This window comes from Lygodium microphyllum, chromosome 8 (genome assembly GCF_053477565.2).
Source record: "Lygodium microphyllum isolate KBCC chromosome 8, Lygodium_microphyllum_v1.1.10, whole genome shotgun sequence".
Lineage (NCBI taxonomy): Eukaryota > Viridiplantae > Streptophyta > Polypodiopsida > Schizaeales > Lygodiaceae > Lygodium > Lygodium microphyllum.
In genome coordinates this window covers 70,757,614-70,780,550 of record NC_141142.1, presented here as the reverse complement: position 1 = coordinate 70,780,550, position 22,937 = coordinate 70,757,614, and the positions used below count along the sequence as shown (strand labels likewise).

Below are 22,937 nucleotides of genomic sequence, written 5' to 3'. Positions count from 1 at the left end.
GACTCCAGAGCGGATGGTTGATCCAGATTCCGGAGTGACAAAGAGATGTATTCCAACAGGCCAATAATTTGACCTGCTGAATTGGGCAGTCACCGTTAAATTCTTTTGATCCTAAACACCAGTAAGGGTGTGATTATTGATAGTAATCTGTCTTCACTATGTTTGTCAAAGACCGTGTGAAGTAAAACGGGAATCACACCTGAAGATGCCTACCTTCGGAATTACAAAAATATATCCTCGTGTGAAATTGCTCAGAGTCCTATTTCGCCAGTGATGAATTCCCAGTGCCCACTATTTCAGGTGACAACTTAAGTTTTCTGCAATACCTTTCATTTATATAACGTGCAAACTTATGTAAAGTTGGCAAGTTGTTATACAATCTATCAATGGAAAATGACAGTCGTCATCTTTAACAAGACGTGATTGCCAGATGTGAAACTTTGTTTTCCGAGCTAAAATAGCCAAAAACAAGCACGACGGCACACAAGTCACATCCAAAGAAGTCAAATGTACAGCGATGGAATTATGCGAAGTCTTCATGCTTGGATTCTCGTAGAGCCGAGCTGTACAATACTGCACATCAAGAAAGTCTCGCTTTAATGGCCTCCTTGCCAGACATCACTAACTGCCCAGATGCTATGTAGATGCTTGTACCTTTCAAAGATTCAGAATGAGACCACAATGGTCGCTGCTGCCAGCTAGCTGCCTGTTCCATCGGAGTGCTCTTCGTCATCCGAATCCTGAACCACGGCTTTTTTCCTCCTCTTCTCCGTTGGTCTTCTGATCCGAACTGGTCGACGCTCTTCCTCGTCATCCTCGTCCTCGCCGCCATCCGCAGCCTCATTGCTGATGACTGGATGCTGTGACCTGTGCTGCTCGTCCTCATTCCCCGACTCCTGCCCAGAATTGCCCGCCTCTGCTTCTGCTCCTTCATCCGCGTTCTCCTCTTCCCTTGCTTTTTCGTTCTGATTATTAGCAGGGCCCTTGCATTTTTTCCCGTTCTCCAGTATCTTAAAATCCCGAGCCGTGCTCCGCTTTGCATGCCTCAGCAAGTTGACTTTGGTAAGCTTGCTTAGTTGTATGAGATAGCGCTCGTAGTCTTCTACATAGTATACGAGATTTGGGATCGTCCTGACCTCACGCTTTATCTTGTTCATGGAACCCTTAGCCTGACAATTCTCTTGCTGATCCTGCAAGTGCCCAAGATGTTAGATCTAGCCAGACGTTAAACTTTGGCAAGTGCTAGCAAGCATGTCAGTTTTACTAAAGACTAGACCTTTATAAGCCAGATTCATTATTACTGACAGACGTATATTAGTTTACCCTCTGCAGGACTGCCATGAAAGTGTACAAAGGAGCTGTCAAGCTTTTGCAGGTTACTTCTGCCAAAGCCTGAAATTTGTTGCTTGGAAGAGCCTGCTTAAATCCTTTTGGAGCTATGCAAACTTTTGTGGCTGCAGCCAAACATTTGTAGAGCCTTAGGCAAACTCTCAGGAAATGCTCTGCCAAAGCACCTGCATGTATTTTAGGATAGGAATTAGGTGACATATCTTTCATATGCAACCACAATTTGTGAGTCGAAAATTGAAAGTACCATTCACGCTCATCTGTACAAAGTTTGACAGGACTAGGACTACAGCCTCCAGCCTCGTATGCAGAGCTGCTTCTAATTTTAAGCGTGAGGCTTCTGCATGGCTGTGTGGCTGCAATTCCACCAACATATTGGACACAGTTGTGGCAACAGGCTGCAATTTAAGTTTAGAGATTAACCACTCTGAATCAGCCAAACTGGCTTCTAGGTGTTGTAGAAGGAAACCAGCAACAGCATTCCGAGTACCCGTACTTATGACTGGGTATAAAACAGAAACTTCAGTTGAATCTTCTTCTTCGGTTCCAGTGACCTTCATTAGTTCTTGACTGAAGCTTTGACTTAGAACTAGATCATCCGGAGGTGGTAAAAGACAGACAGACAACTTAACTAAAGCTTTAGCTGCTGCATTGAGTGTTATCTTTAGGTTTTTAGCCTTCGATTCAGCCCACAATCCATGGATCTTCATTTGGCAAGGTTGCAATCTACTACCTAATCCAAGTAGAACTCCAGAGAGAACCTGATAAACCAGAACCAAGAAAGTCAGAAGGAAACATCTAAGTTACAGATATAAGGAAAAAACAATCAACTGATATGCATCGATGGGAATAAATAGCAATGGAACTTGGAGTGCATCGACTTTCAAGTGAGATTCCAGTTCCACAATGTCCTATAAAAAGTATGAACTATCTATATAATTCAAGAAGACATGCATACATCTCCAATAAAGGAACACTGAATACAGGTGCCAACTGGCTGGCGCTGACCACCTAAGTAGCATCAGGTAACTCTTATGCATAGCCCTCCATAAGAAGTATGCATGTTCCATGCTCTCCTATCGTGGTTCTTTTTTTCGTCACCATGCTCCCCTTCTGATATGAAACCAACTTCCTTGTGATCCAAGACCCCCATATGGTACAATCTGTACAAAGTGACCTCTTAAGAAACTATGTAGATGATTTGGCCATTTTGTGCATTGTTTTAAAGGTTTTGTTTGCAATGTGATTTATTCATGAGTTAAGGCCATTTAAAGCCTCTTGGGCCTCAGTCGTCAAGCAGTCAATCCCAATGTTTAGTTTGGTCTTCAGTCTTGTACTAATGTGAGATTCTATTCAGAAGAGGAGCACCAGCTAAGGGTGGCTGATAGTGATTGCTGTAGTTAACAGAAATTAGGGTCTAGCAGGAGCTTCAGATTGAAGAAAGGTGGGCAAAAGCTGTCTTGATTCACCTCCCAGCCTCACATGACTATTTTTTATTCAGTATACATAAATCCTCGAAGTTTAATGCATGCTTGCCACTTCACCAACTGAGTTGGCATTAGCTCCTATTCGTAATATGTGTAGTAGTCATGTTCCCTGAACTATGTACGTGCATAGTTAAATACAAAGATGGTCATAACTCTGGAGCCCAACACGGAAGAGAAACTTGCATGCAACACAAAACTGACCCAAACTTGACACTTCGCAAATTTCCATTTTCATTGGGGACTCCACATGCAAATTCGTTTTTGAATGACCCTTTGGCATTAAAAATAACACTAACCGCTGCCCAACCTCAATTTCGAATTCCTAACCTCATTAAACTTGAAAGTGTTTGAAACTTTCCACAAAGCTTAGTCTAGGGCATTAAATGATTTAATTCCCTAACCCCCATGACACCAAAAGTCATTTCCAAGGGACTATTCAATGTCAGCGCGATACACATTCAACTTAATTTCACATGTGCGCCACTTCATATAAACAGCTTAATTGTCCAAAGAGCAGTGCGTTAAAAATTCACCACCCTGTCATAGATGTCCCCCTTGAAAACCAGCAATTGACCCCAGTTATATAGTCGTAATACAAAAGTGTGAATCACCACTAGAAATACATGCAACATCATAGTCAACAACCATGCTCATGTCCTCTACATGTTTGAAATTTCAGCTACTTAAACCAATTATGATTCACACACATGAATCATAACCATTGTCTAAACCAAATGCAATATACCAACATACCAAATCATGTTCTGACTACACTAAGGCAAAGTAATGCTAGCCCAACATAAGTAATGCCTCAAGCCAAAATGTATGTCGTGCATCACTTGCACTATATACATCTGAAGTAACCCATGCAAATGTACATCAACTACACATTAAGACATATAATAGAGCATGTCCACAAATATGTCTATCTGGAAATTGCTTTTGCAAGGCCAAGATTCACTATGAGGAGAGCAGCTAAGAGAGACTAACCTGAGACTATGGACCATTAGGAGCCATGGAGAACCAATGCACACATATATAGTTTCAAGAACCCCAAAAAAAGCACCGGCTCTTTGACACATTGGTTAGACCAATACTCTTATATGGAGCTGCTACTTGGAGATCGAGCCTCTAGCATAGAAGGAAATCTACAAAAGAGCAAACACTACTACATAAAGGGGAGATTACAATGGATGGGAGCAAATGGAGAGGCCCCTAGTGATAATCATTTACCAAAATTATTGAGAGTAAGTTCTCAAGGCCCCATGAGATAGTCGTGTAAAGAAACACTCAAACACCAAACGCAAACACAAATGTATGACAAAGCTCAATGTGATAATAGAACTCACAGGTAAGAAGTGACTCAAAGACATTGATCACAAAAGATGAATGTATAATGAATAGATGCAATTCTCAATGCAGTAAACACAATATGTAGAGTGAATACAAAACCTTGAACTCTCGAATCTTTTAAGGACTGGAGCAAAGAGATGAGCTAGAGAGTGTGTCATACTCATACGGATCCTAAAACACAACAAGCAAAGAGATCAAGAGGATGCTGGCGACATTTGAAACTGCAAAGCACAGCAATCAAGTTCTTCTTAAATGGATGGCAATTGTTGAATACTGAAAACGCAGACAAGAAAGATGCTGGCAGCAGTAAATGCAAGTGTTTGGAGACTCAAAATGCTGACGGTGATTGCTGGAAGTCAGTGTAGACAGGCTGGAAACGGGGACCAGCTGCAAATGCAAGATTCTAAAGGATGTAGACTGATTGCCAAGAGCTGCAGCAAGCCTGATCACCACCACAAATCAAGGTATTCACCAGAGTGGTGTAGATAGCAACGGAGAAGGAAGTGCCAACTTAATGATGACCTACAATGAATGAGAGATGGACTGAGTACAAGGCCAACCACCTATTTGTGTATTTGTGTTTGTGTTTTTCTATCTTACGTTCTGCATTCTATGTTTAGGGTTTGCGTTTATTGTGTTATTGTATGAGTTATTGCATTTCAACCATGTTCATACATTCTATGTTTTGTTTGTGCAAACCCTGCATATCTTCACAGATAAGCACTAATTACAACAAGCATAAAATTAACATAAACTAAAAATGCAAATGTTACCACTTAATCTTGGACAATGGACACCTTGTTGGCCCCAGAACAAGATCCCCTTGCAATATCTCTTTACCTTGTATTGCTAAAGGTTGAAATATACCCAAATCCAGTCCGATCTTCGCTCTTCAATACATCTTGCTTTCCATAGCAACCAACAAGTCTTCAACCCAATTTACCCCTTGGTTTTGCTTGAGGATTGGCCTTCAATTTGCTCCTTGGAAGACAAATGCTACCCCAAAGTTAATGTTGGCACTCACCTCTTGAAATTCTCTAAAATCCCCAAATTTTAGCTGCTGAAATTTAAGTACTAGGCCCCAATTTCTTAGCATTCTTCCTAGGGTAGCTGGTAAACCCTAATCTCTATTGTAAATTAGAGCTTAGGAACATAAATTTTTCAACTCCACCCTCCTGAGACTAAATTTGGCTAAGATCTCTTAAAAGAAGCTGTGAATTGGCAAATAGAATAGAGAGGAAGCTGGAGAGAGAAATTACAGAGTTTCATTGCCAAAATTGGTGGAAATTTATCACTGCCCTATTGTGAATGGCTAATTAATTGCACCCTGAAGGGAATAATCTCGGAGTGGAAGCACGCAAGCAAAAGCAAGAGCACGAGAGAGAGAGAGAGAAAGAGAGAGAGAGAGAGAGAGAGAGAGAGTCACAAGATGTGGAGACTCCAACATTCACAATGTGTGACCAACCTTTCCCTATATTCAAATGTCACTAAAAGAATAAAGAATGAAGTGACAGTGATGGACTCCTACCACCTGCAATGTACAGGTGTGCGAGTACTATCAGTGTCATAATAGACAAGTGGTTAGGCACAGGTGCATTTACTCCCAACATTCTCTCACTTAGAGGCATGTCCCTAGTAAAAAGTGAACAAGAAAAAGTAACAAAGTACAAATGTACATAAGGACAACAAGATAAGAAAAGACGTCATCTCATCCAATGCCTATCAACTTTCTAAGGAAAGCAAAACACTCTGCTGAGAGGGTTTTCATGAGCAAATATACAAGATTTTTGTTAGTTGAGATCTTGAAAATGTCAATATACCTATCCTCGACAGCCTCTCTAATAAAGTGGTAAGGTACCTCAATGTGTTTCATCTTTGCATAAAAGATCAAATTCTTGGCTAACTGAATAGCACTCATAGAATCCAAATACAGTGTAGGAACCACATCAATAGTATCAAGGTTTGATCTATAACTACAGAGCCTCTTTACAAGCCTCGGTGGCTGCAATATACTCAACCTCAGTAGTAGAGAGGAACATGCATTTCTGCACCCTGGACATCCAAGAAATAGCACCTCCAACAAAGGTGAAGATAGCCAAAGATGGACTTCCTATTGTCCACATGTCCTTCGTAATCAAAGTCAATGTATCCCATAACTCTTGTATCTTGGCCACCATAACATATGCACATAGTTGTTGTGCCCTTTAAGTACCTCATAATACCCTTGACGGCATCCTAATGCCATCTATCAAGTATAGCCATATAGTATACCATAACTCCCACTGCAAATGCTATGCCAAAATGAGTGACAACTATAGCATGCATCAAATTGCCCACGACATATGCATAAGGGATCTTGGCCATCTTGGCATTTTGCTCATCAAACTGCAAACAATCCGCCTGACTAGCCTTCACATAAGAAAATAGAGAACCAATAGGCTTAACATTGTGGAAAATCAGAGTACAAGCCAGCATTGAAGTGTGCACAAGAGGAAGAGAAGAGCTCAAAAGTACAAGAACAAGTCTTGCTTATTGAGTTGCTCATGAAAGTACAACTTGGGTCACTCACGCATCAGTTGATGTAGACCCATGGGTTGTTTATATAGCCCCAGTTGGCTAGGGTTAGGGTTTTCCCTTCCCCTGAAGACCATTTACACCTGCTTGCCCTTATCCACTCTTGCAAAAAAGTTCATATGCCTATATTCTCAACACCCCCCCTCAATGCTAGGTAGCATTGGAATACAAAGCGAAAGAGAATGCCCCTCCTTAACCCAAACTAGGATGCCTTTATAGATCAGGCTACAAGGATCTTTATAGACAGAAAGGATATAGGACTAAGAAGAGTGGATCATCAATGAATTGAGCGGCAAAATTGGCCTCCAATTCCTTGGGTACTTCAGGATGGTTAGAACATTTATTGATAATATGTCCTATCTCCTTACATTTATTACATTTCATCTTTTCTGGGTAATTTTTCCAACAATTGTTAACAATATGCCCTTTCTTCTTACAAAAAGTACACTTGTTGACAATTGTATGTACCTAGATTTGGTCACGAGATGTTGGAGTAGATGTCTGACTAGTATTTCCTTATTTGTAATTCCTTTTTTCTTCATCCAAACAAGATCGGATGGTACTTTCCAAGGTAGGATTGGGAATATTAGTAAACGTTGTTACAAGTGTGAAAATGAACTTTTTAACTGCTTTTAAAAGAATAGCAATAGCACCCTCATCATGGATTCGTGCTTGCATTGAAAAAAGCTGTGCCATGAGGCCCTTCATATGAGAAATAAATTTTCCCAAGTCTTCTCCTTCTCTATATTCCAAGCTGAAGAATTCAATCTTAAGGAAAATCTTAGTGTTTTAACCTATAGCACCATAGAGCTTTTCAAGCTCATTCCATTTCTCCTTGGCAATGGAGAGCTAATCAACATGATGAATCAAGGATTCATCCAAGTGTAACATGATTATTGCTTGAGCACATTGATCATCCTCCACATCAAAAAGATTTGTAGGATCAACAGCTCTAGCCCCTTGAATGAGAGGACAATAACCTCTCTCTATCATTTTGTACTTAATGAGTACTTGCCAAGGGTGAAAGTCTTTGACCTCAAATTTACGAATTTGAGAACGGAGGTCGACATAAGCTGAGGCCATAAGAAGGTCTTACTAATTGCTTGATGCAAGCAACAATGTCTAATCCTTTACAAAGGGCCACTAGCGCAAGAACGACAACAATATAGATTTTACAATTAAAACTTCATGGTTGAGAATGGTTGAAAATCATACATATGAACTATTTCGAAATAGGACTTAGATGGTCTTTGCCTTCGACCAACTCTTTTTTTATGTTTGACTGTTTTCCTTGACTTTAGTGAAGTGAACTTAGACTGCACTTTTAGCTCCTCCCGATAATGTGGCCTATTAGAGAAGTCCTTGGTAGAACAAGACTGATCAATCAACTCTATGCTATGGGATGAATTAGAGGAGAGTACAATAATATTCATTTCTCTGATTTACCAACAACAAACAGTAAGAAACATCAGCTAAATGCATCAATAGTGCTAAGAAGCACTTGTACCAACTTCCATTCTTCTACTCATAATGAAGGTCGATCTTTACGAGCTTAGAAGTGCCCATGGAATAAGAGAAAACTCTGCATTTGAGCTCCACAGGGCAATAACAAATCCTAACAAGGGTTTTTTAGTGATTAGAATCACTGTTGATAATGCCCAGATTGAAAAAAAATGACAATAAGAAAGTTTGAAGCTTCTTGGATATAGCTGCCAAGAAACCCACAATTAGGGTTTTACTGATTATGGACAGTAGAGAGGGAATGAGGTCAAACCCTCTTAGAGGGAGATGGCCTACTAGGGGGGCTATGAAAGCCCTATTATGAGAGAAGGGAGTGTGAGGCTTGGGCAACCCATGTCTCCCCACCCCATCCATGTAGGCCGTGCCTCATGAAGCAACCATCGTTTTTGTCTCCTGGCGTGCAGGATTCTCATTTTGAGCGAGGCAACCGGGCCCCCTGTTCCGAGTTTGAGTCGCCATGACTTCTTATGAGGAAAGGTGGGTTGTGAACCGTGTCACCCTGTGGCGCCGTGTTCTAAGATGGTTGATTGTGAATCCTTGTGAGCCCGGAACTCTTCCATGGTGCGATCTGGCGACTCCAAGCGCCAAGTTACCCTTGTGCGAGTTAGAAAAACGCGTTACGCGTGCTGTGAGCGAGACACGACGCGGGAGGGATATCAAAGGTGTAATGGCCCGTGATGTGACGCGACCCGACGCGTCGGGGTCGTGCCGTGACGCGACGACGTGTCAACTTGACATGTCTTGCGAGTTGGCTTCTGCTGCGTGTCCAAGACACGACACGGTGATGCGTGCCCGCGGGCCATGTTACTTGTGCAGGTTTCGCGTACCCGACTGCTGGGGTGGTCAACATGGGTGAAGGCAAGTCGGCCAGGATTTCAAGCTATGAGTGTCCAGCAAGTCGAGACGTCAAGTCAAGCTTGTTCAAGTTACATGTGTTAAAAAAATGAGCCGTCATGTGAAATGAAGCAAGGTCGGGGCTGCGTGCTACTACCCACAACTTGTCTAGATTTGTGAAGAGGCTGCTGTAGCTGATCTGTTTGAGCCTAAATCTATGCCTAACCACGGGCAGTGAAGTGGAATGCTGATCTGTGCTAAAAATGGATCTCTTGGGGCTATGAGGGCCATAATATGAGACCAAATCTTGTTGGCAAACCAAAAATGAAGGTTGACGGATTTATGCGGATCAAAGAAAGTGCAGTTTTGAGCAAATCAGAGCAAGTTGTTTAGCTCTTTTTCATCATGGCTCAAGGGCGGCCTGTTTGACTTGAAATCTCTGCGAGCTGAAGATGGAGCCTGTGGGCTTAGTGTCTCGAGAGAAGACTCGTGGGCCTAGTGCAAGGATAAAGAAAGCAGATACAGGAGTAAAGGTGAAATCTTTGAAGACTCTCAAACCTGGTAGAAATATAAACAACACGGGCAAGGTAGAGATGATAGGGTGTATCTGATGGAGTGGATAAGCGCCTGCGAGCGAATTTTTAGTCTATTGAATGAAACCCTGTATGTCGATATCGAAGACTCCCAAACCTAGCAAGAGGATAAAGAACGCGGGCTTATGGCGAGACCACTTGTTGGAGGATGCGGATTGGAGATCTGTTAGAAGAGCTGAAGAATGAGCCAAGAGGCAAAACAAAGCAGGGAACAGGGCGACTGCGGTAACCAACCAAGATGGGTGGCAATGTGCTGGGGAACACTTGCGGTCTACTATGGGAGGCTACTACAGGAGTCCTACTACAGAGCCATGCGTAAGGCGATGGCGTTGATCTCTCGTTCCTGTGGAGCCTCTACAGTGGGATGGCTAGTCTCGCCATAAGAGGCTCAAAGCCGTCTACGCGTCCGATGCGTAGACGGTTTGCCCCAGGTTGTTGGGAAAAAAGCAACCCTTCTTGGGTATCGCGTGAGGCATATGATGGGACGTGGCTTAGGCCCTAGTTGAAGCAACACTAAGTCTACTTGCCAAGAAAAAGAAAGGGGGGAGACAACTTGGATTCAAGTTTAAAAAACAACTCAAGGATGCAAGTAGCAGTTGTGTCTTTGATGCGGAAGCTGGAGCAATTGGCAACGCCTCAAATATCTGAATGAGGAGAGAAGCAAATCAAGGCAAGTGACCCTTCTTTGGTCTTCGGATCAAGGTCGACTTGCGGCCAGTGGGTTGATATCTGGCCAACTTAGGCGAGCTCTATCCCGTGCTAGGTGGATGGGGAAACGATGGGGAATCTTGTGAGGGTGCCGAGACGTATTGCAAACGACCCAAAGAAACCACTCCCTCAGCTCAAGATAACTCTATGCCATAGGTAACTCGAATGGTTGATGAACCCTCATGCTACTCCTTTTCAAGGTAATTAACCTCGATCCTCTTTGTAGGGAACCAACTCAATTCGAGTGGACTCGAATTCGATCGAGGGGAGGTAGATATGAAGAAAGGGAGTGTGAGGCTTGGGCAACCCATGTAGGCCGTGCCTCATGGAGCAACCATCGTTTTTGCCTCCCGACGTGCAGGGTTCTCATTTTGAGCGAGGCAATTGGGCCCCTTGTTCCGAGTTTGAGTCGCCATGACTTCTTATGAGGAAAGGTGGGTTGTGAACCGTGTCACCCCTGTGGCGCCATGTTCTAAGATGGTTGATTATGGATCCTTGTGAGCCCGGAACTCTTCCGTGGCGCGATCCAGCGACTCCAAGCGCCAAGTTACCCTTGTGCAAGTTAGAAAAACGTGTTACGCGTGCTGTGAGCGAGACACGACGTGGGAGAGAGATCAAGGGCATAACGGCCCGTGACATGACGCAATTCGACATGACGAGGTTACACCGTGACGCAACGGCATGTCGACTTAACATGACTTGCGAGTTGGCTTCTATTGCATGTCTAGGACGCGACGCGATGCTGCGTGCCCGCGGGCCATATTACTTGTGTGGGTTTCGCGTGCAAACCCGTGGAACCAAGTATGCACCGTCACACCTATGGTAGCCGAAGAGATTGCGCCGCTTGCTAATCCTGCCAAGCTCAGAGACGCCACTCTGCCCAAAAACTGCGTTGTTTTTCTACTATTTCAGCAATGCTGCCCTCCTACGCCCACAATGTCAGGGTTTTTCGTGCCATGCTACTGTGCCTTGAGCTAGGAAAGAGATCTTCAAAAGATATCTTGAGCTGAAATGCTCTCCCCAAGTCCTCTAGCAGAGGTGGATCAAGCTATGGCTATGGAGGTCAAGAGGATACCATCTAGAAAATCAGAGTGCAAGCCAACATTGAAGTGTGCACAAGAGGGAGAGAAGAGCTAAAAAGTACAAAAACAAGTCTTGCTTATTGAGTTGCTCATGAAAGTACAACTTGGGTCACTCTCACTCATCAGTTGATGTAGACCCATGCAAACCATCCTACTTGTCACAACACTCAACCATGAAATGACCTAGTTTTGCACAAGAGAAGCAATGACCAGGACAAATGCTCCCCATTTAGGTTGAAACCTCATAGGATGCATACTTGTAGAATTGATACGCAACTAATTAGGAGTCTTTTATGTTGTGTCCCAAAGCATATATAAATAATTGATTTTTATAAGCTACCAAATACTTAAAGAGAAACCAAAACCTTACCAATGACAACCATGGCATCTTTCAACAAAGACCAATAAACAACCAAGCATCTCTCAACCTCCACCCAAAAAGACATTCATGCTTGAGCAATTGTTAAAAATCAACTAAGACCACCAAGGAGCCACATGGACTGATTGCCTATCAAAAGAACAAAGGTAGCTTGCTCGAGAGTATGTTGTCAAAAGGGATGCAACAATGGAAGCATAAACAAGTGCTGAAATAAACTACTGAAAACAAGACAATAGCTGATTGACCAATATTAAATGCTAGCCGACTGGTATAAAATGCCTCTAATAAATCACAACAATAAAGCCTATAGTAATGACAACCTATCCAACCCTGACAAGCATGCACAAACTCACACATGAGCTGACAATCCTGCTAACACCCTCTCTCAAATCATGGGTAATCCGATATAATACAATGATATAAGGAGAATGAATCATCATAGTCCATACAACATAAAACCATCATAATAGAACCATGGATGACCAAGTAGTGGATGATCAAGCCACCACCAAGGTGGCTCGAAGAGAACTCAATGTCGATGTCGATCATACTAGCACTTGAAAATAGAGAAAAACCATAGCAAGTCTTTGTGCCCATCATCAATGTATCACAAGCGCATACAAGACCAACCTTTCAAAAATGCCCCTGAACATATGTAACCCTGGATTTTCCACCTTTGGCCAAGACCACCAAAGTGTCCTCTCATATGAGCTCAAGACTAGAAGCCAAGCCCACTCTCTATCAAATAACCAACTCATCATAAACCTAGATGTTAATTCCAACTCCAAGATTCGAACCTGCAAAATTTCAGTCAATGCATCAAGGACATCCTGCTCTGGAACCTATGCACCTGTATATCTATATAGATGAGGCTTGGCTATCCCATCTCACCCTCCCTCTTTGGTACCGAAGAGTCATAAGGAATGACCGCATTACTTGGACTAGAAAGCAACACAGAAAGGAGCAACCAAGCCCTTCCCTCAATTTGAAAAAGCATATCCCTTCTACACCTTAGACTTTTCCTTGGCCGGAGGATTAGAGTTGAAGTCTAAGGAAAAGGATGACTCACCAGAGGAATCCACATCCCACTTATCCTCCTTCCGTGAGGCTACTAGCTCCTTGTAGTCCTTTCATAAATGTCTCTTCTTACCACAGTGATAACACTGGCCTTCAACTTCTTCTTGTCACCCCTATCTGAAGCTATAAAAGCCTCAACGAATCCTCCATAATGAGATGGAAGCCATCCTTGTAAATGCAAAAATGCCTCATGCTCAAGTTACATTAAGGACATATGTGTGAAGCTCACAGGTGTAGATGATGCATGTGCCCTTAAAGCATTCACCACTCCAAACTCTGAGGGAAGCTTGTAGAGTACTATACCCACTAGATGTGCATCTGAAAGGGGAGACTACATGTGTTGAAGCTCATCCTATACCTCTGTAACACAAAGCAAAAATGACTAAACGGTGTCCTTAGACTCAAGCTTCATCTACTGAAACTATCCATAAAGGGTCACTATACACATGGTGAAAAGGTACCTCATAGAGCATCTAAAGCTTCAACCACACTTTGAAAGATGTCCTACAAGAGGTAACCATTGGTAGGACTTCTTTAGAAATATATCAAAGAATAGCAGAATAAGTATTCGCAACATTCGTATCCCATGTAAGCACAACTTCCTTATGGTTGTTCTCATCCAATCTTTGAGAAGTGAAAAAGAATGCTGAGGACATGGAATAGCTCTACAAACAATGTACCAGATCCCCTTCTACACAAACCAAGCTTGCATGACAACACTTTATGTTAGATAGTCAAGTCCATGTAACTTATCATTCGTAGAAGTGCATGAAGGAGCCATTTGGAGAGGATAAGAAGAGAAGGTATATAAAGAAAAAGTACAGCCACACCAACAACATAGACTGCACAAAAATAGAGTTCACATGCAATATTCATAAGCTGATCACAAAAAACACAATGCTATCAGCACCAAAATCTACAAGAAAATGGTTAAAAGATGTTGTTTAGCAATAGAGAAGTGTCAAATGCTGAAAACGCAAGAAATCTAGGTAAAAATCAGCAAGCAACAACAATACAGAGAAGCCACCAAATGAAGCAACGCGGTTGGTGTAGCAATGCAAATAAGAGCTGAAAACTAGGTAAAAATCAGTAGGCAACAATACAGAGAAGCCACCAAATGGAGCAACGCGGTTGGTGTAGCAATGCAAATAAGAGCTGAAAACTAGATAAAAATCAACAAGCAATAGCAATACAACAGCCACAAAATGGAGCAACAGGGTTGGTGTAGCAATGGAAGCATAAATAAGTGCTAAAATAAACTACTAAACACAAGACATAAGAAAAAGAAAGAAGAATGAGGAGAAGGAGCCCCACTATAAATAGACAATAAATATGCCAAATACAACTAGTCGACCAGCATTAAATGCTGGTCGACTAGCATTAAATGCATGAAATGCCACTCATAAATCACAACAACAATGCCTAAAAGAATGACAATGTGCCTAGTCCAACAAGCATGCACAAACTCACACATCTCTCTCTCTCTCTCTCTCTCTCTCTCTCTCTCTCTCTCTCTCTCTCTCTCTCTCTTAGGTAATTGTATTAATTACAAAAAAAGTACAAGATGGAAGATGACTCTAGGGCCATCGTGCATATCCTTGCTTTACAAAAGATCAAATAACTGAAAAAGTCAAAAAGTCATGGCAAAGAAGCAACAGAGATTGCCGTAAGCCAAGGGACCAAGTCCTCCCTAGAAAGAAGTTCCACGTGTTGAATAAGGTCAAGCTGCCAATGTAGAAAACCTTTCAACTTGGCAAGGTGAGATTGCACCCCAAATGCAGAATCAAAAATAAAAGCATTCTCTGTAGTCCAATTGTGCCGGCAACCCCAAAATGGAGAAACAGAAACAGAATCTTTATATGCCAACCAAAGGAAGACTTTACTTTCGTGAAATGTCTTATTGAACCAACCCTCCATGCTAATCATTTTCACCAATGCCATGATTTGTGCACACCCTAGACAGTGTTGGCTTTAGTGACCAGCCAATGGTGATCCTTAATCATGAGATGGTATACTTGATTAGCCTATGCCTTTTCCAACTAGAATCGACCTACAAGATCCCAATCCTGCTATGGTCAATTAGGAAGGAGGGAAAGGCAAGACTCTCTAGGCTACAACCTCGAGGGATGCGAAAAAGCCTCCTAGTGATGCAAAAGGACATCAATCCCAACGAGTCACAAGAGTGGCATCAAACGCAGAATACAAGCCTAGTTGTGCCATATAATTAAATTTAGGGCGAGCTTCTTGCATCCCATCCCACTAAATCAGCTTGGATATTGCCAACAGTTCCATCTGAAAGGAGTTAGCAGCCAAACAATCCTTTGTAGGGTGCCACTCGGTCTTTTGAAGGACCAACTTTCATGAGCAAATGAGTTGGGCAAGCAAGAAGCAAGAGGACAAGAAAAAGGAAGCATCACCATTAAGAACTGCAAATGGCTGTGTTACCATAAATGACACCATGATCTTCCAAAGAGACCCGAGCAACAAAGACCCACGGGTGACGATCAATGCACATGGCACAAAAAAGAGACCATAGAAGAGCGACCATGTGAGTGTGCGCATCCAATATAGCCCCATCACCCATACTTTTAGGGGTGCCAGCACGGCTCCAAGAGATCCATGAGATACTTGCATGTAAAGTGTTCTTTTTCTATAGCATGAAGCGAATAAGCCCATAAGAACCCTCAAGGTGGAGGTAGTCCAAGGCAAAGGCGTCAAAAAATATGTGCGAGTAGAAAGCATAGTAAACTGTGCTACTTTAAGGCAAACATGAAAGGGCCAAACCTCGGATTTTCAGTACAAAAACTTCCCCTCCAATTTTAAAGAAATCCATAACACAAAAGCTTGGGTTGAACATCAACGCCAAGGGGTTAACCCGAGTGCTGCACAACATTCCCATGGGGGATGACCATCCCTTGCCATTACAAAGACTGTAGATCCTGTTCATTACAACTACTGATGGAGAATTTGGCGCATTAGTATGAAGATCAGAGGCCTAGAAAAAAGGCCAAAAGGTTTCCACACATCCAATGCCTTGTAGAGGTTCTTCCGTTCTACTTTGAGAATCGTGAATGTGTCATTTGCTAGCAATTAGCCCACAAATGTTCTCCAAAGGGAAGAGAGAGACTAGCCAATTGTCCCATGGTCACCAAGTGAGAAAGCATGGAAAGGACCAGATGGATCGCAAGGGTGGAGAACAAGGGGCTCAAAGGGAAACCCTATCTGACTAATCGCACTAGAGTGAACCACTCAATGACCCCAACATTTAGATTGACCTGCAAGAAGACATCCATGCTGACTGTGTATATTAGGCGAGACATGCACGAACCAAAACCCATAACTTGCATGAGCTCTGCCAAAAACGGCCAAGCTAGATAATCAAAGGCCTTTTCGAGATCCAATTGAATCAATACGACCTCATGCTCAAAGTGCTTTGCACAGTCAATGGCCAATTGAACATTCAATACGTTGCAAGATATTTCGACCCTTTATAAATCCATACTAATTGGGATGCACAAGGGTAGGAAGGTACTTGTGGAGGTGATTAGCCATGACTTTAGTGAAAATCTTGTACAGAGATCCCATCAAAGAAATTGGATACCAATGTTTCAGCATCGAGGGCAAGGATACTTTCGGAATCAACTTAGTGACTCCCATCCTCCATGAGGTAGGCATGATTCCAATCTCCCAATTTCGTTGGAAAAAGGCTACCAAAGGTTTGGCAAGAGTGGCAGCATAGACTTCGAAAAACTCATTAGTTAGGTCATCCCTTCCTAGGCTTTTGTCTTTGGGTAGCAGCAACAATACCTCCATGGCCTCTCCCTCCGAGATGTCTCTATCCACATCATCAGGCATATTTGGCAACACATGGTCCCTAACCAAGGCATAGAAAGCCGAACAAACCTGGGTGATCTGCTAAGTATAAGGAGACAAAGTACGCAAAAGGTCAAGAAAATATTCTCTACACATATGCACAATGGACTACAAATCTGTAACCATCGAGCCATTTGCATGCTAGAGGCGCACCATATTTTCTCATATTGAAGAGGTGCGCAAGGCTCAAAGAAATTTATGCGATTGACACGAAGCATCTTACAAATTCTCAATCAAGATTTGCAACCTGGCTTGCTGATAAGAGCTCAACTCGAATTGTTGGATGAGATTAGTCAACCTTGTGGCTAGTGGTAGTAGGAACGGATCATCTTGGGAATCATTGAATCAATTAGCGAGGAGCAAACCAATGCTAGCAATGCTTCAGCCACAGGCCGACACTCTCCGCAAAGAGAAGCACAAAATACCATAATGCCTAGCAACCCTCTGCACATTACAGAGCAATCGCTAAACAAAGTCAATGAGAAACCTGAAAATCAATTGTTCCATATAACCATTAAAGACCCGATGCTTCAAACAAGATGAATTAAAACACAATGGGAGTCTTCCCCAAGAATTGTGCAAAAGAAGCAACAAGGTGGGCAAGCATGTCGAACTACAAAGGGAAATGATCCAACAGGCTATATTGTTGCAACACTTGGATATCCAAAGTCTCTAGCAAGAAATCATTATTATGCATAATATATATATGGCCCAAGTGGGACCATGTGGCCAAGTACTATGCCGATTGAAAGGTAAAACCTGGATCCAATGGACAGAGCCAAGACCAAACAAATATTCTCTGTCTGTGTGTGTGTGTGTGGACCTCAAATTCAAAACTAGTCTCACTTTATATTTGGCACCATTTGTATGTTGATGATGATTACAACTCTTGTAGTTTGACATTGATAGGCCTTTCTTTTTCTCTCTGTAACCAAAATAAGCAGCTCTTAAATTGGCCTGTTGGCACTTCCGTCATCAGAAAAAGTCAAAATTGTTCCAAGAAATTATTTTTCTGCAGCCTTGGTAGCACTGTAAGACCCTTACCATCTTCTCTCAAGTAAAAGAATCCTTGCTCAAAACGATTCTATGCATGTAACAGTTTTTCAAACAGATCAAAAAAGAATATAGTCTGAATAGAGGCAGCTCAAAACCATTTTCTTGCAAGCCAGTGCTTCAACATAAATGAAAAAGGTATTAAGTTACCTCAAACTCGCGAAACTGTGACCGATGCAGCAACTGTTCTAGGAGGGGGTGGACCTTGTTCAACAGAAATTCATGTATGAAGTGTTCTGCAGTCAACAAGTTAGCATCATCTCCAACAAACTTGTTCCCCTGGGCAGTCGTCTCAAAGGAGGTATGAGAGGCTGTGTTCGCAAATACTTCCGTCAAGCCATCCTTTTTATTTGCCAACCTGCAAATCTCCTCTACACACTTCACCATGGTTAGAACCAATCCTTCTCCTAATTCATCACCAGATCTTTTGCCCCTGCCGTGTTTCTCAGTATCCTTAGACAACTTCTCAATGGACCAACTGAAAATTTCAGGCGACACAGTCAGTGCAACCGTTAGGGCCTGTAAAATAGGTTTACCTAAAATTTTCCAATCACCAGATAACTGTTTCAACCCTGTTACTGATTCACCAAAATCAGTATCACAAGCAGCTGCTCTCACATGACGAAGACAGGTCCTTATCGCCAAAGATAAGACTCTGTGTTTAAATATCATCTCACCTTTCTGCAATGATCCCTGGCCATCACCTTGTGACGGTGCATTACTGCACCGAGGCTTATCTTGAAGCTTTGAAGTTAGAGCATATTGCAAAAGAAAAGCAGTATTTGCAGGGTTCAGCAATGGTACTCGTCTTTCAACAACCAGGCTTGCTCCTGAGGACAGCTTCCCACTGGAAGTACTGTTAACAGATTCCAAAGGTCGCAGTTTATTGCAAGAAGAACCACTCCCATGTTTGAGCAAAATATGCTCTAAAGCATCATAAATGGACACGTATGCATGCAGCTCTAACTCTGCTTCAGAGCAATCTTCAGAGGCTGCCATTTCAGCAGCTGCAGAGCTTATCAGAACCTCATAGATAGATAAGTACATTTGAGCTTTTTTCAGGTTCAATTTTCCCTCATTGCTGTCATGAGTGAAGTCACGAGTTTTATCAAGGTTCAGATCTGTAGTATATAAGAATAAGAATAGAAATCAACTTCGTTCAACACCATATTTGTCAGGTTATGGATCAGGCATGGGACTGTCAAATATAGGTTTAAAGAGGTGTAAATGCCACTTACCAGACAGTGAACTGTATCTCAAAGACTTTGAGATGTTGACAAACGCATTTTTAAGGGAATCAGCAGCTGATATTCTGCTAATCTGACAGAATTACACAAATTTTGAGGAAAGTCCAAAAATCTAAACATAACGGATAAATAGGAAGTATTGAGAAAGTATATTGATAGAAAACATCCATACTTCCTGATCTTGAGATAGGGAGAATCCAAAAAAAGTGTCTGTCAAGGAATTCTGCCCTTCCTCTCCAGACGGCTGAAGTGTAAGAAGAATGTAGATGCAGTGGATGAGTTGATCCAGTGGTTCTTCTATAACAGCAGCCCCATTACAAAGTTTCAAGCACGCATCAACGTGTAGGGTGACCTTGGTATCCTAGGGAGCAGGGAATGCAAAAGATTTGTCTTACAAATGTTAGCAGAAGTGATGTCATTCACAATGCTAACTACAGATTTAAGAGAAACCACTTCTATATTACCTCCTGGGTGTAATATCTGCAGAAATGGGGCCAGAGCAAGTTAAATGAGTTCTCTGCAGTAGCTGGATCCGCAAAAACCAGTTTAAGAAGACCCCTGTAAAGGGTCTCACGAATATCTGCCTGAATAACAAATGATTAATTAAACCAGAAAAAACATTGTTGAGTAGCATTTTGACCTCACATATCATCGTCAACTAACCTGCTGCAGAAGGCACCTTCTTAGTAGGCCCAATAGTTCCTGGAGCAAGCCAGAACTTCTTTTGAAGCGAGTCCGATCCTGCTGACTGCAACTGGCTTCACTTGAAAAGTTTGACAATGAATCACTTTCACTGTGAGCTTTAGAGCTTCTTTCAGCTATCAGTAGGCTAAGAAAGCCACGTAAGGCAGTCATGCGAGACTTAGCCTCTCTACTGAACATGGCCTTCCTTAGCACTAACACAGTGTAGCCCTGTGAGTATAGATGTTGTTAAACACAATAAATTTCAGATTGAAAATGAGGGAGCTGATAGAAATCATGCATACCTGTAAATCAGAGCTCATACTAAATAAGGGGCATATACTGTGTATCAATGATGAACCAGAAGCAGGATGAAGGAATGTAAAATAATCCAGACACTCCTTCAAGCGAGATACATGATCCACCATCAAATGTGGATAATTTTGCACTAACTGGCCAATCATCCTAGACATTAAACAAAGGATCCAACAATATTAATCAGTCTGAAACTTCTTATAACACACTTTAGCACTACCTATTAGCAGCCAAAGGAAGCCACTAGCCTGATGATTGGTAAGCTCTGTTCTGGCTTTAAACCAATAATTCTGCATTTACTCTGCTCTATGATCTGTAAATCTGACATGTGTACAAAGTCAAGAGTGTGTGATATCCAACCACATTATGACACATAAGCCTTCATGGAATACATCTCATTCACCTCATCCCGAGCCATTTCATGAACTTCAAAAGCAATTGTTAATATATTCATTCCCACATCTTTGGCCGCAAGAGTATGATGGTGCTTGCTCCAATCCTCAGTTGGGACCAAGTTGCTTGTTTGCACACTTTCAATCATCATAAAGCCAATGCTCACAAGACTAGGTATAATGTGGTCCCATCCAAATGCTGTGCTCCGAACCTGTTGGTCACAACCAGTAAAGATACTGTCAAAAAGATTTCTAGCTTGTCTTACGTGAAAATGATTTTATCTAGATAGAGTTTAGCTTCAAGGACTGCCCTGCATGTTGAGCCAGAAATTTAGATCAAAGTATAGAAGGTGAAAGAACTCACGGTCTGCATAAAAGCTTGCTCAATGCATTTAACATCCTCAAAGCATTGTTTCTTCAGAGCTGATGGAGTACACATTGAGTTTCTGAAATGTTGTGTGTGAGAGTTATGTTAAGATGACCTCATGTTACTGATTAAAGATTTGACACTTTCATGAAGATTTAACGCACAAAAAGTAAACATTTTTGCACATGCCTGCTCTGCTTGAGATCTTGGCAGGACTTCAGCACAGCTGCATTCAGTAAAGCTAACGCTGGCTCTTCAAATCTTTGAATTCTTGCAATTGAAAGCACCACTGATATGATGAACGAAGTCACCGGTAAAGTCTGTGATCGTAATAAGTATAGTAGCTCTTGTCCTAATGTAGGATCCTGCTTTACTGCAAAATTTATGTGCAGTAGAATTGTTCCTTCAACTTGTTTGCAGGAGTCCGCAGTAAATTTTTTGTCTTTCGGAAGGGTTTTTGCAGTCTTACTTGAAGCTGCAAACATTTCACTGAAGACAGACAGGATTCCAGTGAGGATAGTCCGCTTATTATCCTTAGAAGCAAGAAGCAATAGCTGGTATAGGAGAGCAGGAAGATCCACAGGATCTGCATTCTTCATTTGCACAAAAATAGCAGCTAAAAACTGCACCAGGTAGCTCTGGCTGAGAGGAAATTCCCGGAGCATGCTAGTCATTGTGGCGAGCACAGGTCTGGACCAGGACGAAGATAATATACGCTTCAGGCAGCTATCCAAGTAATCAGAACCAGAGCTAAGGCGAATGTTGCCATTTGCTTCCTGAACTTCAACTTGCTGGGAAGAGGAGGCGATGAGGAAGAAACAACGGGGAAGAAGCTGTAAGGTATGGTGCTCTCCATCCTGGTTAGGGTTCTCGAGGTGCAAGATGATGAGTTCAACAATGGATGGAAGGGAGCAGCAAGGCAGGACATCCATCTCTTGCAAAAGGAAATCGAGGCAATCGGTGACCTTTCTGTCAATGACGAAACCTTCAGTATGAATGATCGACAGAAACTTCAAGACGAGGCGGAGGAGGAGCGAGGCGGCCCTTGAAGACTGGCAGCGGCGAGCCGGGGGACCTAGGACTAGGAAGAAAGCCTTGGTGTATTCCACAATGGCTTGGTTTGCTGCTGGCCTCCGGCTACGCTTCCCGAGAGCTTCCAGCAACACATTGTCAGATTTCGACAGGATCATATCGGCGATCCTCTGCTGTATACCCACACCCTGTGAGAAGGAGAGAGCCTTGGCTTCTTCCACAATCTCGTCGTCGAACTCCATTGCTTGCTGTTCTCCGCAGACACCAGCGAGCGACTCAAAAACATGTACGCTCGAGATGTTTCCCGCCAAGACTTTACATTCGGCTCCATTGTGATTAGGTGAATATCATTATCCTGCCCAAACATATTTTGTTAACAATTTATAAAAGGTCAAATATCAGCCAATGGGATCATGGTGTAGTGGTTTGAGTGCACATTGAAAGTCGAGTGAGGCTGGTTACACACCAAATAATGGACGGCCAACCCTTGCCCAGAGTGTGGGCATGCACTTTTTGAAATTGGGCACGAACATGGGCGTCATACCTTTCCACACCAAAGGGACACAGTTTGTAAAAAAATAAAAAAGAATAAACTTATAAATCTTTTGATTGGTTGCAAATGCAAAAAGTGCACCCTTGTCCGCCACTTTACAAAGTGGGCAGGGGAGACTCCCCATCCAAAAGTGGGCGGGGAGTTCACCTGTTTAGCAGGTAAACAACAGGTCATGTCCTCTCCAGTGTGTAAAGGATTGCGGACTCCAACCTTTAAATAAGTGTTTTGATTGGTCAAAGCTTACAAAGTGGGCGTCCCTTTTTTGGTGTGTAACCGGCCTCAAAGGGCTCATGAATTCAAACCTTGCATCCTACAGCCCGTAAGGCATTCTAAATTTTTAATCTACATCCATAAAAAGTAAAATATTTATCTATACTACATTATTATTTTGGTTGGAGGTTCGGGTATTTCCCGAACCTCCATTTTTCTCCCGAACCTCCACTTCTTTTCCAAGCCTCTACTTCCAACC

General features: G+C 42.4%; 1 protein-coding gene across 2 annotated transcripts; it reads right to left on the bottom strand.

Annotated features, from left to right (window-relative positions):
• Positions 1-323: 323 nt before the first annotated feature.
• Positions 324-22,193, bottom strand: LOC148032442 (fanconi anemia group I-like protein). Of its 2 annotated transcripts, none has more exons than XM_087683114.1 (13): positions 21,073-22,193; positions 20,881-20,962; positions 20,528-20,728; positions 20,373-20,437; positions 20,115-20,274; positions 19,792-20,040; positions 19,593-19,712; positions 19,301-19,489; positions 19,120-19,201; positions 18,032-19,002; positions 1,595-2,108; positions 1,324-1,514; positions 324-1,190 (listed from the first exon to the last, which is right to left on the bottom strand). In XM_087683114.1, exons 1-13 carry the CDS (start codon positions 22,155-22,157, stop codon positions 699-701), a joined length of 4,401 nt encoding a protein of 1,466 aa, XP_087539240.1. In that variant the 5' UTR covers positions 22,158-22,193; the 3' UTR covers positions 324-698. The 2 variants fall into 2 exon arrangements, 1 of the variants encoding a protein (XP_087539240.1); XR_015691633.1 differs by having other exon boundaries at positions 1,053-1,190; positions 1,771-2,108.
• Between the last annotated feature and the right edge of the window lie 744 nt (positions 22,194-22,937).